The sequence below is a fragment of the Drosophila novamexicana genome, unplaced genomic scaffold (genome assembly GCF_003285875.2).
Source record: "Drosophila novamexicana strain 15010-1031.04,08,12 unplaced genomic scaffold, DnovRS2.1 tig00000739-arrow-arrow-pilon, whole genome shotgun sequence".
NCBI classification, from domain to species: Eukaryota; Metazoa; Arthropoda; class Insecta; order Diptera; family Drosophilidae; genus Drosophila; species Drosophila novamexicana.
This window is the reverse complement of record NW_020824819.1, coordinates 348,246-361,886: the sequence shown is the minus strand read 5'-3', so window position 1 is coordinate 361,886 and position 13,641 is coordinate 348,246. Positions and strand designations below refer to the sequence as shown.

General features: G+C 40.4%; 1 protein-coding gene across 1 annotated transcript in view; it reads right to left on the bottom strand.

Moving 5' to 3' along the window:
- LOC115763502 overlaps window positions 1-13,361 on the bottom strand; it is a 95,870-nt gene extending 82,509 nt beyond the window's left edge. Inside the window, exons 1-6 of the mRNA XM_030706099.1 lie at window positions 13,308-13,361; window positions 9,086-9,311; window positions 8,906-9,007; window positions 8,713-8,829; window positions 1,159-1,662; window positions 608-961 (exon numbers count right to left, since the gene is read on the bottom strand). Of these exons, the coding sequence (XP_030561959.1) occupies window positions 608-961; window positions 1,159-1,662; window positions 8,713-8,829; window positions 8,906-9,007; window positions 9,086-9,311; window positions 13,308-13,361 (1,357 nt within the window). The remainder of the gene's footprint in view (window positions 1-607; window positions 962-1,158; window positions 1,663-8,712; window positions 8,830-8,905; window positions 9,008-9,085; window positions 9,312-13,307) is intronic.
- Between the last annotated feature and the right edge of the window lie 280 nt (window positions 13,362-13,641).

Genomic DNA, 13,641 nt, shown 5'->3' with positions numbered 1-13,641 from the left:
TTGTAATTAATTAAATTAGTAATCAAATCAAACAATACAATGTTATGAAATATGTGAAATTATAGCGTGAAAGTCGGGGGAGCTGGTGTTGGAAAAAGTTTGTGGATTGGGAAATAGAAGACTGAAGGAAGCTGTCTGAGTAGCAAAGGAAGCGGAAATAAAAGCGAGGTTTGGAAGATCTCAATACTTGTAAAAAAGCAGCTGAAAGCGTATGACGAAAGGAAGCACAGAGTAAAAAAGAGTAAGAGAGCAGCTGCTAAAGCTTACAAAAGCCATGCGAAATTGTAGTTGCGTTTTGCAAGCCTAAGCAAAGCTGTGAAGCTCTTTATATTATAAAGTAGAGATGAGCGCTTGCCAAAATACAAAACAAACAACATTTGGATTCTAAACGTAAAAATTTGAAGAAATTGCAATATCAAGTTACATTTAATTTAATTATTTTCATTTAATAATAGAAAATTGCTCTATTTTTATTCTAATTATGATCGTGTGTTACTTTATCGTATCTTGACGCGCAGCCATCTCTGAGCCGATAGCCAAATTCTCAGTTAATGAGAATTGAACTTTCTGACTTTCTGGCAAAACATGCAAACAGGCAAATACTAACTCTCGCAGTGCAAATAGCCCTGTCCTTGAAATCCGCTTGGACAGAGACAGCGATATGAGCCTGGGAAATTTATGCACTTGGCATTGGTACCACATTTGGCCACACCATCCGGCTGATTGCACTCATCGATGTCCAGGCAGGCCAAGCCGGCGCCCGATGTTGGGGCTGGTGTTATCAGTGTATCGCCATCGGCATAGCCCAGTTGTAGTGTGGGTGTGGCCACCATTGGCGCCTCAGCGTGCGGATCATGCTCAAGCACAAAGCCCAGTGGACAACGACATTGAAAGCTACCGCCCAAGTTCACGCATTGAGCACCCATACCGCATGGATTGTTAATGGCGCATTCATCGACATCTGCTGGCGTTTATTCGTGTTAGGCATTAATAATATTAATGAATCAAATTGCGGTGCATTTATGTTGCATGTATGTATGTGCGTGGTGTAGTGCATGTGTGCGTATTCGGCCAAAACAATAGTGCAAAAATTTTCAAAACATGATGGCAATATGTCAAATATGATAATAAATTTTTCAGCGTATATATTGTACTCACCCTCGCAGCCGTGCATCGGGTCACCGCTGAAGCCATCGGGGCAAAGGCAGCGAAAGCTGCCATCCGTATTTAGGCAATCCGCATTGCGTCCGCATGGCGTGCGTGCGCATTCGTCCAGATCGACGCAGCCCTGTTCGGCGCGTCCATCGCCATCGTATCCCGGCGGGCAGTTGCAGCGATAACTGCCCTCGAGATTCGTACATATGGCACCTGGTCCGCACACGTTCGGATATGCGCATTCATCAACATCCTGACAACCGTCATAAGGATTGCCCACAAAGCCTTCGGGGCAGGCGCACGTGTGGTTGCCGGGCGTGTTGATGCACTGGGCATGGGCACCACAGGCCAGCGGATTGCTGCACTCGTCGATGTCCGTGCACAGCACCTCGCCGTCTCCCGTATAGCCGTCCTTGCACTTGCACAGGAAGTGCGCCGGCAGATTACAGCATTCGGCATTCTCCACGCAACGCAACGCTATCGCCGGATCTTGGCATTCGTCAATGTCTGCAACAACAATCATAATAGAAAAGGCATGATTAATCGAGTGTGCTTGGACACAAATGAGACGCAATTAAAAACTAAAAGCCCTACCAAACGAAAGACTTAAGCTACAAACTTGCTATCATGGCGGCGTTCTACGCATTTGCCGCTCGACTGCGCATCGCATGTAGCTGCGATGTTGGCCCATCTGAACGACCCACCACTAAGTGGCTTTGGCATTTGAAATTTGCATGTTACGCATGACATTTCAGTGTCATCTATATGACTGTATATATTTATGTGGAGCTAAGCCAAACCAAGCAGCAATGTCAATTCGCACAGGATGCACCAGTTGCATACATTTACCAAACCAATTAGATCTCCAGCCTGCAGTGTGCACAGTGCAAGGCCATTGACAACGAACCGCAATTTAGTTTATTCGAGCACAAATTATGTTTAATATTTATTTAGTTTAATTAAATATCATAATTTGCCTTCAAGCACATTATGATTTAAATGAGCTAATTGTTATCTTCTTTTATAGTTTTCATTATAAATTTAAGTACATACTGTTTACTGTTTAATACATTTTTTTTTTGTAAGTTAGTTGTGAGTCGAGATTAGAGCACTAGTGATTAAGATACACTCAAAATCTCTCATAATTAGATAAATCATTGATCAAATTTTCCTTTTTCCCTTTCAGATGGATAGTGAAGCTTAATTAATTTGGGAACTTAATTGGGTAAGTGATCGCCAAGATCTTAATCAATTATTAAAATCTTTGCTTTTGTTTTTTTTTTTTTTTAATTGGGAATTTTGGTTTGTTTTGAATTTAGTTGCTTGATTTTGCTTGAGGACGGTGCTTATTAATTGAACGTATCCATAGTCACCTCATGCGGAAGCACCACATTGAGCTTTCCGATACAAAAGCATACAGAACATTGAGATTCAATCGAATACCCCTGAAGCCATTGAAGCGGCAACTGGCAAAGGGCTAACTGTGGGCCATTGCTAACTATGGGCCATTAATCATTGGGCTTATGGATAAGAGATGTTGTACATTTATAGCTAATATGACATAAGTACAAAAGTTGGCAAAAGCCAAAGACAAGGACGTGTACAGAGAGAGAGATGTGTGTGAGTGGAGTGCCTTGTAATTATGAGCAGTCGAGCATGTTGCGCAGTTATAATTACTAGTTTTTAGCTTATAAATTAAGAGGATCATCACTCTAAAACTGGTATTCCCCCCACCAACTCTATCTCTCTCTCCGTATCCAACTGATATGGCTGCATTCCATGATTTGCTGCTGCAACGCCAGCAATTGCTAACTCTGATTACTCAATGTCATCGTCTTCGTTCGCCTGTCTGCCAGTTGGCAGTTGGCAGTTGGTAGCGTTGGCCAGAAGTTTAGCCAGAAGCAGGAAGCATTCTATGTTCTTCTAAGTTTCAATGTCAGCTTAATTACTTTATGCAATGCGGTTACTGAAGGCTGAGACAGAAGGTTGTCCAGGCAGCCCAGTCCCAGTCCCAGTCCTAGGCCCAGGCTTAGGCCATTGACCAAAGGCCATTGGCCATCTGGTTATGGCTCCTGCTGCCAGCTTTCATATTTTACAGTACGCTAGACGTCAGGTGCAAAATTCAATTTATTTGCGCCTCAGCAACTAATTATAATATAGATTTTTGGGGCAAAGTTCTACTCCATTCGATGTGGGCGTGGGCCAGCCTTGGGCTAAATGTTGTAGCTCTCCGGTTGAAAACCAATCAAATATGCGTGACTAAATGTAATTAAGTTGAATGCATGTTGAAAACGATGCTGACATAATTCTCTCGTATTCTCAGCCATACGCGGCTCAGATTTCCGGCTGGCTTCGGAATTTGAGGCTTGATTAGAACCACTATTTTTCGAGTGGCATTTGAAGAAGTTAGAAATTGTTTCACTGGGAACTGACAGTTTTAATACCCTTGGTAAGGCTATTTTAACGGTGACATGAAATGAGTAACGTTGTTTTGTACCTTTTAAAATATGATACTTTTACTTTAATTTACTTGCCATTAAAGCATTTGGCCCCCCCAAGCCAAGAGGGTATGTGAACTAGGAGACTCAAGGCTATATGTCAAGCCTCTCTGTAATATGAGTTTAAAATTCGATTATTTTACCACATAGCTGACAGGGTCGCCTAGAGTATCAAATATTCGTCATCTCCTATATTGCCATTCTGGTTGAATTATATAACAATCAAGTTTAGTCGGCTTGGCAAACATTCTGCACTTTGTTTAACTGCACTAATCAACACTTATTAGCAGTCGTCGCTGTTCGAGTATTGTAAAATGCTAAACAAAAATCTACATAGATGATAAAGCATGGTCTGGCCTGTTATATGTCGTCTGGTCTAGCTGGCGTCCATCTAATAAATCTATGTAATTGTTCAACTAATTAGCATTTGCAATTTGTTGTTGCTTTTTTATTTGAGTTATGACATTCGTGCCACAAATTTTTGCACTATTTTTGCAGATACCAGTCGCATATTCGAGTATGTGTATTCGCTTATAGAAAAGCAGCAATTTACGAGCGGACATGACTTTCATGCTCGACTGCTGTACGCTGATGGGTTGCTCTCAAAAAAAATAGAAACAGACAGAAACACACAAAACTCAAAAGTCTATGTGGCTAATTTATGGTAAAGCATAACTAACTAACATTTGAACTTGAGCAAAAACTGAAGCGAATAAGAAACAATTTAAAATGCTCATGTCGCGAGTGCTCGACTAGCGATACCCTCAGCAAAGTTTTGAAGTTACCTTGTTACATGTTCCTGATCATAAGCACATACAAATGGAAAAAACCTATGCACACTTTTAAACTAATTAGTATCAAGATTCAAACATTTTAAGTTGAGTAATAAATTGGATTTTTTGTTATTGTATATGCTAAAGAAAAATGGCGCAGATATCTTGACTGATCTAAGATAAATATATATAGGGCGAAAACGCCATCTAAATAGCGCGTACAGGGTATTAAACATGTATAAATAGTGCATAACATGAGGGCAAAATAAAATTAGCTATTAAATTTGTGGCGCAATTATGCGTTAAGTATGTAAGGCAAAAAGATCAAGGTCGGGGCCGACAGTCGGCCCAGTCAAGTGATGTCAGCCGGCGTCGAAGTTGAAGTCATGGGTGGCTCAATTGGCAGCGCCGCCTACTGGCTGCGTAAATGTGGCAACATGCTGTGATGGACGGGCGATGAGGAGCGAGGGGCTTCAGCTATAATGAGGCGTGTCAATGCCGACGCCTTAAGACATTTTCTTGGCTTATCAGCGGCAGCCACGACACGGCAATTAATTGCTGCCATTTTTGATATGCAAAAAGTGCAAAGTACCAAAAGCAAATATACATACATATATATATATTCTCTATACCCGATATATAGGTCTATACTGCAGATTAAACACGTTCGTTTTATAAAAGCTAGCGACTCTTATCAGCTGACGTTGATCAGAAACTGTGCGTCGAACTGGCTGTAGCTCTTGTAACTGGGAGCTGGAGCTGGCGTTGAAGGCAGTGCTGTTTGCGGCTTTTGAGGACAGCATTAAGCGCCGACAATGCTACCGCCTCATGCGTTGCCAATGCCGCTAAAGCTGCGCTACGTGGGCCACAATCTATTTTATCCGTTTTAATGATCTGCCCCAGTTAGCGAAACGAAAGGGAGCAGCCGCCTCGTGAACGTGGCAAACAAACTAAAAAAATATCAACAAGAACAACACATAACAAACACAGCAAGAGAACAACAACAGCTGCAACAACTTGTAAGATTATTTTGTGTTGTTGCTGTTGCTCTTGCTGTTGCAGTCTCTTGACTGCCGCAAAAATGGTTATAAATTTAGCACTCAACTCGAGGTACTCACTCCATTTTTCTGGTTGGCGCGTTGCAAGACAAATGCATTAGAAACAGCTATTGACTTGCCACAAACTAACAAACTGGCTGCCAATGTGTGTGTGTGTGTGTGTGACTTTTGTGTGTGTGTTGCATTTTTGTCTTTCCCGTCTTCAGACTTAAGGCTTCATTGCATAACTGGACTTTGGCGTTGCGTTAACGAAGCCATCGCCAAATGCACGCATCTGAGTTATGAACATGAAATAATGCGAATGTGCCACCAGGTCTGCAACAGGTGGCAGCCCCACTTCATACCGTTAGACCTGGCAGCCAAACAGGTAGGCGCATAATCTCCTGCCACGCAAAATGTGTCCCCAGCTACACTCAAATGTGGGGGGAGAACTGGCTAGGCTAACTTAATGCTGGCCATGATTTCTTGCAAAGTTTATTGGGTGAACTTGAGAAAGCAATGAAAACTGGATATATACGAGTATATAGTCAACAACAGGCGGCTAAATATGTTTGCCAGTGCCATAGAATATAGATAGTTGTGGACTGCCTAATTTATTAATGCGCTGGAATCTATTTTAGCTATAAACCTAGTATAAGCATAATGAAGAAGGTATTTTTGCGATTATGCCGAAATATTCGTTTCATATTTCATATTTTATTCAAACAACGTAATTTTTGTGCAATAAATCCGTTGACTGATTGTCCCTATTTATGTGGTATATGAAGCCGATCCGATTGAATTTAACTTGTTCAAAAATTGACAGACTAAAAACAGAAAGCCGTACGACATGATTTTATTGACTGTGCTTGTTGGCTTAGCTTTGCATATAATAACTTTAAAAGGAGGTCCTTTTTTCGATATGTGAAGAAATAATAATAGAAGGGTGACAAACGGCACATCATGGAAAATGTGATTAACTTTCCTTAAAGCTATAATCGCGTTTAGTTCAATAATAGTTATAAAGCTGTGGGCACTGGAAATTTTTAACAGTGGGAATTCTAAGTCAACTTGCGAATAATTTAAAGTAATTAAGTACTAATGTAGCGTCGTTTTGAAGTCAATTCATCAAGATTTAATTAGATATACTCGTAGTGGCGCTGATTCGCTGCAGTTGGTGGGAAAGCCGAGAGTGCGTGTTAGTGGCATTCAAGTGGGGTTCAAGTACTTATTCCACGCATATGGGTAGACGAAACTTTCTCAGCATATTTAAAACAGGTTGATTCAAATGATTACAGACAATTTGAGATGTTCTGTAGAACTCAGACTGAGGCTTCGTTCTGGCGTAATGAAATGCATCATGAATACGTGTAATAGGTGAGAGAAGAAACGTTGGGGAACGGAAAGGAATTAGATAATGCTCGTATGACTGAAATGCGATGCTGGCGTCACATGCCACTGGCCAGAATTTATGCATGCCTGCCGGTCGTTGCAAACTGTGACTCCACCCTACTTCCCCTCCCGCACCAGTCGCCTGACAGTCGCTGCGAGAGCTCGTCACATGTAATCTAGAATCTCGGCAACGTCTTCATACTTAGTGGGGTAATGCCAGAGCGTTTGTGAAATTTGCGCTCGTTATCGCATTGTATCGTCCGAAACGGGAAGCGGGAAGAGGCATCAGCAGCAGCCGCAGCCGCAGACGTAGCCGCAGCTAGACACATGCTCTTGAGTGTTGAAAGTTCTGGCGTGTCCATGTTTGGGGTCAGATTACATGACACTGATTCCACGTCTAACAGACGTGTGTGCTCGTAGGTACGATTATGTCTATGTCTGTTCCATGGCGCGAAAGCATTGCTACAAATGTTCGTGGTTTTCTTTCCTGCTGCGGCCACCGCCACCGCCACCACCACAGCCACCACCATCATTACAATCATCATCATCAACCTGGGCGGGAGCAGCAGCAGCCGCTATAGGAAGAGTTTCGCGGTAAGTGGTACCTCGCTTAGAATCTTCTGCTTTTCAAGTTATTATTGTAGTTTTTAGATTTTTTCGTGCTCTTTTTCCTTTGTGGTTCCATAATGTGTTTTCATTACGCAACATTAGGCCCAGTCCAATTATGGCTGCCAGTTTTTCACTGTCGAATAGGTAAGGCAACAACAGGTGCGCCGAAGGGTTTTCGGACCCACGCTGTGAGCAATTTAAAGAGAACAAGTAGATGAATCAAGCTCATTAACCCGAGACCTGTATTTGAAACTATATCAGTCTGGAGAAGAGTATGTGGGGACTCCAATAGAAGCAGAAAAAGGAAGCCAGAAAGGGGAATTTATCAATGTTATAAGAAGAATATGACATATATATACTCTATAATATTAACATTTAAACATTGAAAATGCTTAAAATCAGTGAGTAATTCAAAGCACAAACTGGAAGTTCACGTAAGGACCAGCAAAAGCCATATCAAATTCTTGCACTTTGTCATAGTAAAATCAGAAGAGGGCATTTATTTATCCTATAGGAATAATAAAATATATTGATATATAACATAAAAATTTAAAGCTACTTGAAAGTTGTAAAACTCATCTAAAGTGTTTTTATTATTAAGCAATACTCTTTGGCACTCAAAGGTTAAAGCTGAAAGCTCCATCGCATTATTGATAAAGAGTTGCAATTCTATTGGACCATTAGAAAGCCTTAAACTGAAACTTGGATGATATAATACTGGTTCTAACGGCTTCGTTTCCCTGCGTCTCTTTAGTTTCAATGCTCGCAACTCGGACAATAACAGACTCATAACAAAGACGCTATAAGGTACGCTAGTGTAATCGCTACACGGTCGTTATTATTGCCTCGCTGGATAAGTATACAGAGGAGATTCCATTGCTGGGCCATTGTAAGCTGAGGGAAAAGCTTTCATGTTGTTATTGTTGTTGCTGTTTTGATGGCCGGCGCGTCTTTTGTTACATTTTCAAATAGAGGCTGGGTACTTGAGACGATTGAAACGGCTTGACTTGAAGAGATTTCCAGCGAAATAAACCGTTAACATTAAGATCTATGAGTAACCTAGACTAAATCATGGTCTGGCAGGCAGAGTGGCAGCGGCAGCGGCAACTAACCAGGCACAAATAATATAACAGACGTTGACGGAAGTACAAAACGGCAACAACAATCATTTGTACTGTTGTCGGGTCTCGGTGGTTGTTGGATCTGGTCGGTCATTAAGCTTATGCTAACAACATGGCTGGCACTTACCTTCACAATGGAAACCATCGCCGCGATAGCCCGGAAAGCAGGTACACGTGAAGCTGCCCAATGTGTTTGTGCAATGGGCAAACACATCGCATGGACGCTGCTTGCATTCGTTCTCATCTGTGAAGGAGAGTGGGTTTACGGTTATGTAAGATGAGACAAGCCCACATTGTTCGAGGAGTGCAGTTGAACTTACCCGGATCGACGCAATTGCAGCCGCCAAAGCCGTCATTGCAATGGCAAACACCATTCAGGCAAACACCATTTGTGCACTGTGTGCCATCCTTATCACAGTCATCTGTGGAAGAAAATCAGTTTATCTTTCAGTAAACCCATTCCATAAGGTCGTGGTGTGGCGGGGTCTGTTGATACTTACTTGTGCATTTGAGCTCTTTGCTCAGCTCATCGGAACCAAGAAAACAGTCTTGATTACCGTCGCATATTCTCGATAGATCGTATAGTTGCAAATAGTCTGTAGACTCATTAACTTGGCAGCCAAAATATCCATCTTCGAGATTCAGAAAGAATACTTCGCCTCGAAATCGACTATGCTTGTTTGGATTTGTCTTAAAGGGTTGTGTTTGTTGGTGTTGTGAATGTACCTGGCAAGCGAAAAAGTATTTTTGATTAATGAAGTGTTTAGTAAAACGAAAGAGATTAGACTCAAATTTTTGGTTGGCTGCTCAATTTTGTATTTTGATGTATATACTTAAAATATTCCGGATAAAGAGCATATTTTTATCCCAGCTCACAATTGATACATATAATTTTAAATAGAATTGTGATCCTTGACATGGCCTATCGCCGGTTATATAAACAGTACTAGCTACACCGCTTCAAAATGGATTTATACGCGGAAAGGAATAGTTCGCCATTGTACATTTGCTTCAAAATTACTTCATCTAGGACATTAAAGTTTGTTAGATAAATCTGGATACTAATATATATACTGCCCAGCCCCAGATCAGTAAACTGATTTTGTGTATTCTGAGTTTCAGTTCATTTCGAAGCTCAGGCTCATCTGGAAACTGATATCGTATATTTTAGATTTCTAAAATAAAGTTGTCAAATTTCGGACAGTTCTCGCCCCAAAGCTTAACCTCATTTTCAAAAAGGCAGCAGCAACCTTCGGATTGTTTACTAAGTTTCGTTCGAATTTTGTGCTTTTAGTGGGACTCGAAACTAATTTAAATTCAAATTAGATACAGTAAAGTTAGCAGGCGTATCAACGTCAGAGCTTCTTCAACGAGATTTCCTAACCAACAGCGGCAGCTTGATGCGGTCCATATGGGCAGCATGTTCATACAGGTTTGCATTCAAAGCTACGTAGATATATCGTCTTGTGCTGTGTGTTGTTTTGCCAACGCTTAATTGTTACACTTGGCTGATTTTACTTTTATAAACACACAAAACCAAAAGTTGTTTGCCATATTTTCTCAGTATGCTTGTATACCTTTGTCTAAGTGTGTGTGTCTGGTGCCTGAGTGACTGACTGACTGACGGTACGGTTTGTTACTGTTACCAGCGCTCAACATTAGATGGCTATGAAAACGAGTTTGTCACTTAAGACCTTTTTGCGCTACTGCAAAAGGAATTAAAACAAGTTTCATTTGGGTAACACATTGTGGCTCTTATATTTCGCATAATTTTTTTGTCCGATTTGTACTCGCAGCGCGATCAATTTTTACTTCCTACGTTTCGGCGTTCCATTCCAATGTAATCATTTTATGGCAGAGTCGAGTTTGAGTTCCTGCTACGTTTATGATGGCATCTGATTAAAGGTTCCACCTTTGATACCATATCATATAATTTTAATAACTATACAAAATGTCATTAATTTGCGTTGGAAAGCAAGTGAAAGGTGAATACCCATCTGCAGAAACACATGACTAAAGTCAAAAACTTGAACTTGTCGTATGATTAACATAACTAAGCTCGCCGCTTAATAATCGCTTAACATATAAATAAATTTTGACAAAATGTTCTGGTTGCCTTTATTTACAAAAAATTCTTTCTAGTAGTTATCATTTACATAGATTTCTTGATAGATAGTAACTGTTATTTAAGTTGGTTTAGAAAAACTAATCGGATATTTCTCGAAAATGTGCTATGTATTTACCTTACCATTGTCATAAAAGCTTCCATTTAGTACCTACTCGAAAGAACTCTTCGAGTTACCAGCACACTTTTCCTATTTAGTGTCGCGCTGTAAATATATTGTGCACATCTGGCCAGTAAAAAGTTTTAGGGCACAACTGGAAAGCAATCTCAGTCTAACAGATGCTCAGGAAATTGCAGATCAAACCAATTACTGCGAGGCTGGTCTGTGCTCCTTCCATTTTAAAGCCAAGACACGTGAGTTGCTTTAGCACCTTTCTAGCTGGCTAATGAGCAGCAATCCCGGCAAGTAAAGAGTGCAATAAAAACTAAAGGTGTGAGCATGAAGCACTCGCTGCTGCTGTCAAGCTCAAGTTAAGTCTGAGAATTGTTTTAGGTAGATTTTTATCAAAAAACATTGTACCGCACAGTTGTGTGTGGAAGTTCTAGTCGTCGTATGTGCGCTGGGTGTTGAAGTTTTTCAATTGGTTTGGCTTTGTGCTCGCTTTACGCCATGCAACGCTAGCGGCCTTGCTAAACAATAGATGCCAGCTATCAGCAGCCGGCAGCTACTCGCTAGCAGACGACTGCCGCCCGCTAACCGCTGCCTGCCGCCTGCGACTTTTATCAATTGACAAGCCGCACAATGAGCAGCGCATGCACTCAAGTGCAGCAATAGCAACCGCAGCAGCAGCAGTCGTATCATCACATGCAACAATTAAAGGTGTGAGTGTGTTGCAGTAAAGATGATGCTGCCGCAGCGGAGCTCCCATGACATTGAGCGGCGCGCCGCTGCATACAATGCAATTTTTGTTGGCAAGTTGTTAGCCAAGTTAACTGAGACAATGACAGCAACCGTCAACGCTCAAGTGCATCCGTTATGATAGCTAACTGTCGATGGGCATTTGCTGTGCGCACTTGCATTTTGTGTATCACTAAGTCAACGAGCAAGTTTGTTACCTAAGTCGTTTGTTTTGTCTTTGCCCGCCAGCCTAATCAATTAAATCAAAGCTCTGCGGCGCGTTCGCACACATATATCATCAAATCACAACGCGCAAACAGAAAGCAAGACATATAAAAAAAAAAAAACTCTCAAAAGTTCCATCCATTGAGCGAGTGTCGCGAAAAGCCAACAAATGCGTGCGCTGGTGAATGTCAATGAACTTGTGGCTTAGCTTAAGGCTTAGAGCATTCTTTTGGCCAATTTCCAAAGCACCGGTTCAGGTTCTTTTTCACTCTCTTTCTCTTATTCTTTCCCTCTTTTTAGACCACTGCATAAATCGATGACTATCAAAGCGTTTTTACAGCTAATGCGGCTATTTTTATTCATTACGTTTTTGGCTTTCTTCGAACGATTTGTGTCCCGGGTCTTCTTCGTTACCCATTTCTCTGTTCCATTCAGTCACCTATCGTTGATCCGGTGTCTTTTTTTTTTTGTATATTTTGTGAGTAGTGTTCGATATACTCGAATCTCGTTCTAAATAGCTTAAAAATCTAGTAAGTGCTTAAGCTAGATGAATTGTTTTATATTTTCTATATTGTTTTAAAGGCATTTACATTTTTTAAAGAGTCAAACTCCCAATTGAGCAATCAAGCTTTTTCTTTAATTTTTTTTATTCTCCACTTGTTCTTCAATTCATATCATTACACCATCTACTCGCACGAGCATGTTTTCTCGTTTCTCTCTGTTTAAACAGCTATTAAATCAACTACCAAATGCTATTTGCAGGTTTATTGTCCGGACTGCCATTTTATTTGCTTACCATCAAGTCTCAAATCTTCAAAAGTTCTTTCTTTTTTCGTGACTCTTCTTCTTCTTTAATTCACAGCTTGTTGTAAAATTTAAGAAATCTCTTCTTGGCTAAGCCTTAGAATCAAAAAAAAAAAACTGTTTGGTAGTAATTTTTGTTAATGGCTCATTTGCATGGCCGGGCGAGTACCGTTAGGCCATGAAACCTTCGACGCGCAGGGTTGCATCATAATGAACATTTGGTTCTCTGCTACTCGGCGAGAGCTGAGATCATTTTTCATTAGTGTGTATTCATATATATATATATATATATATATATATATATTATTTAGTGCTTATATAAAACTTTTTTTTTCATAATAAGCTGTCTGCTCGTAAATTTGTCAAGATTCGTGGGCATTGTGTGATCTCTGTTTGAAAAGTGTTTAAAGTTCTGGACAAACTCGTAAATTAATTATTGTACAGCTCTCATCCAAGCCCATAAATATTTACGGCTTGATCAGAACTGGTCTCCCCTTTGAACCCGGAGCAGCTACACCTTTGTAAGCCTGAAGAATTAATATGCTTTGGCTTCAGAGGTGAAGCTAATTCGCGAATAACGCAATATTTGTATGCAAAAATTAAAAGTTATTTTCAGTAATATAAATTTAAGAAAGATGTTAAGAGAAGAGGATAATAAATCTGCTAATTTCTAGACATCACGAATATCTGAAAACGAACACTGTATTGTTTTTGTTAGGCTAATACTTACTGTACTCGAGAGTAGTAGCACTATCCACGTGACTAGTGGCAAAAATATTTTCATTTTTGCTGAAATGACATAAATAAGAATAAAACACATTAAAAATCATTAAAAAGACAATTAAAAGCAAGTTAAGTAAACATAATGTGCTGGAAAGGTATACTTAAATATTGTAATGCGATTTCCTGCTTAAGAGCGCAAAACAAAACAAGAAACACAAACACAAATAATTAACTTAAAATTTCAAACACGCAGCTGAAGAGCCCCGCAAAAATTGGCCTGGTCATCAGGGACAGGTGCCAAAAACCAAAAAAGCGAAACAATCGTCAAAAGGCAAATAAAA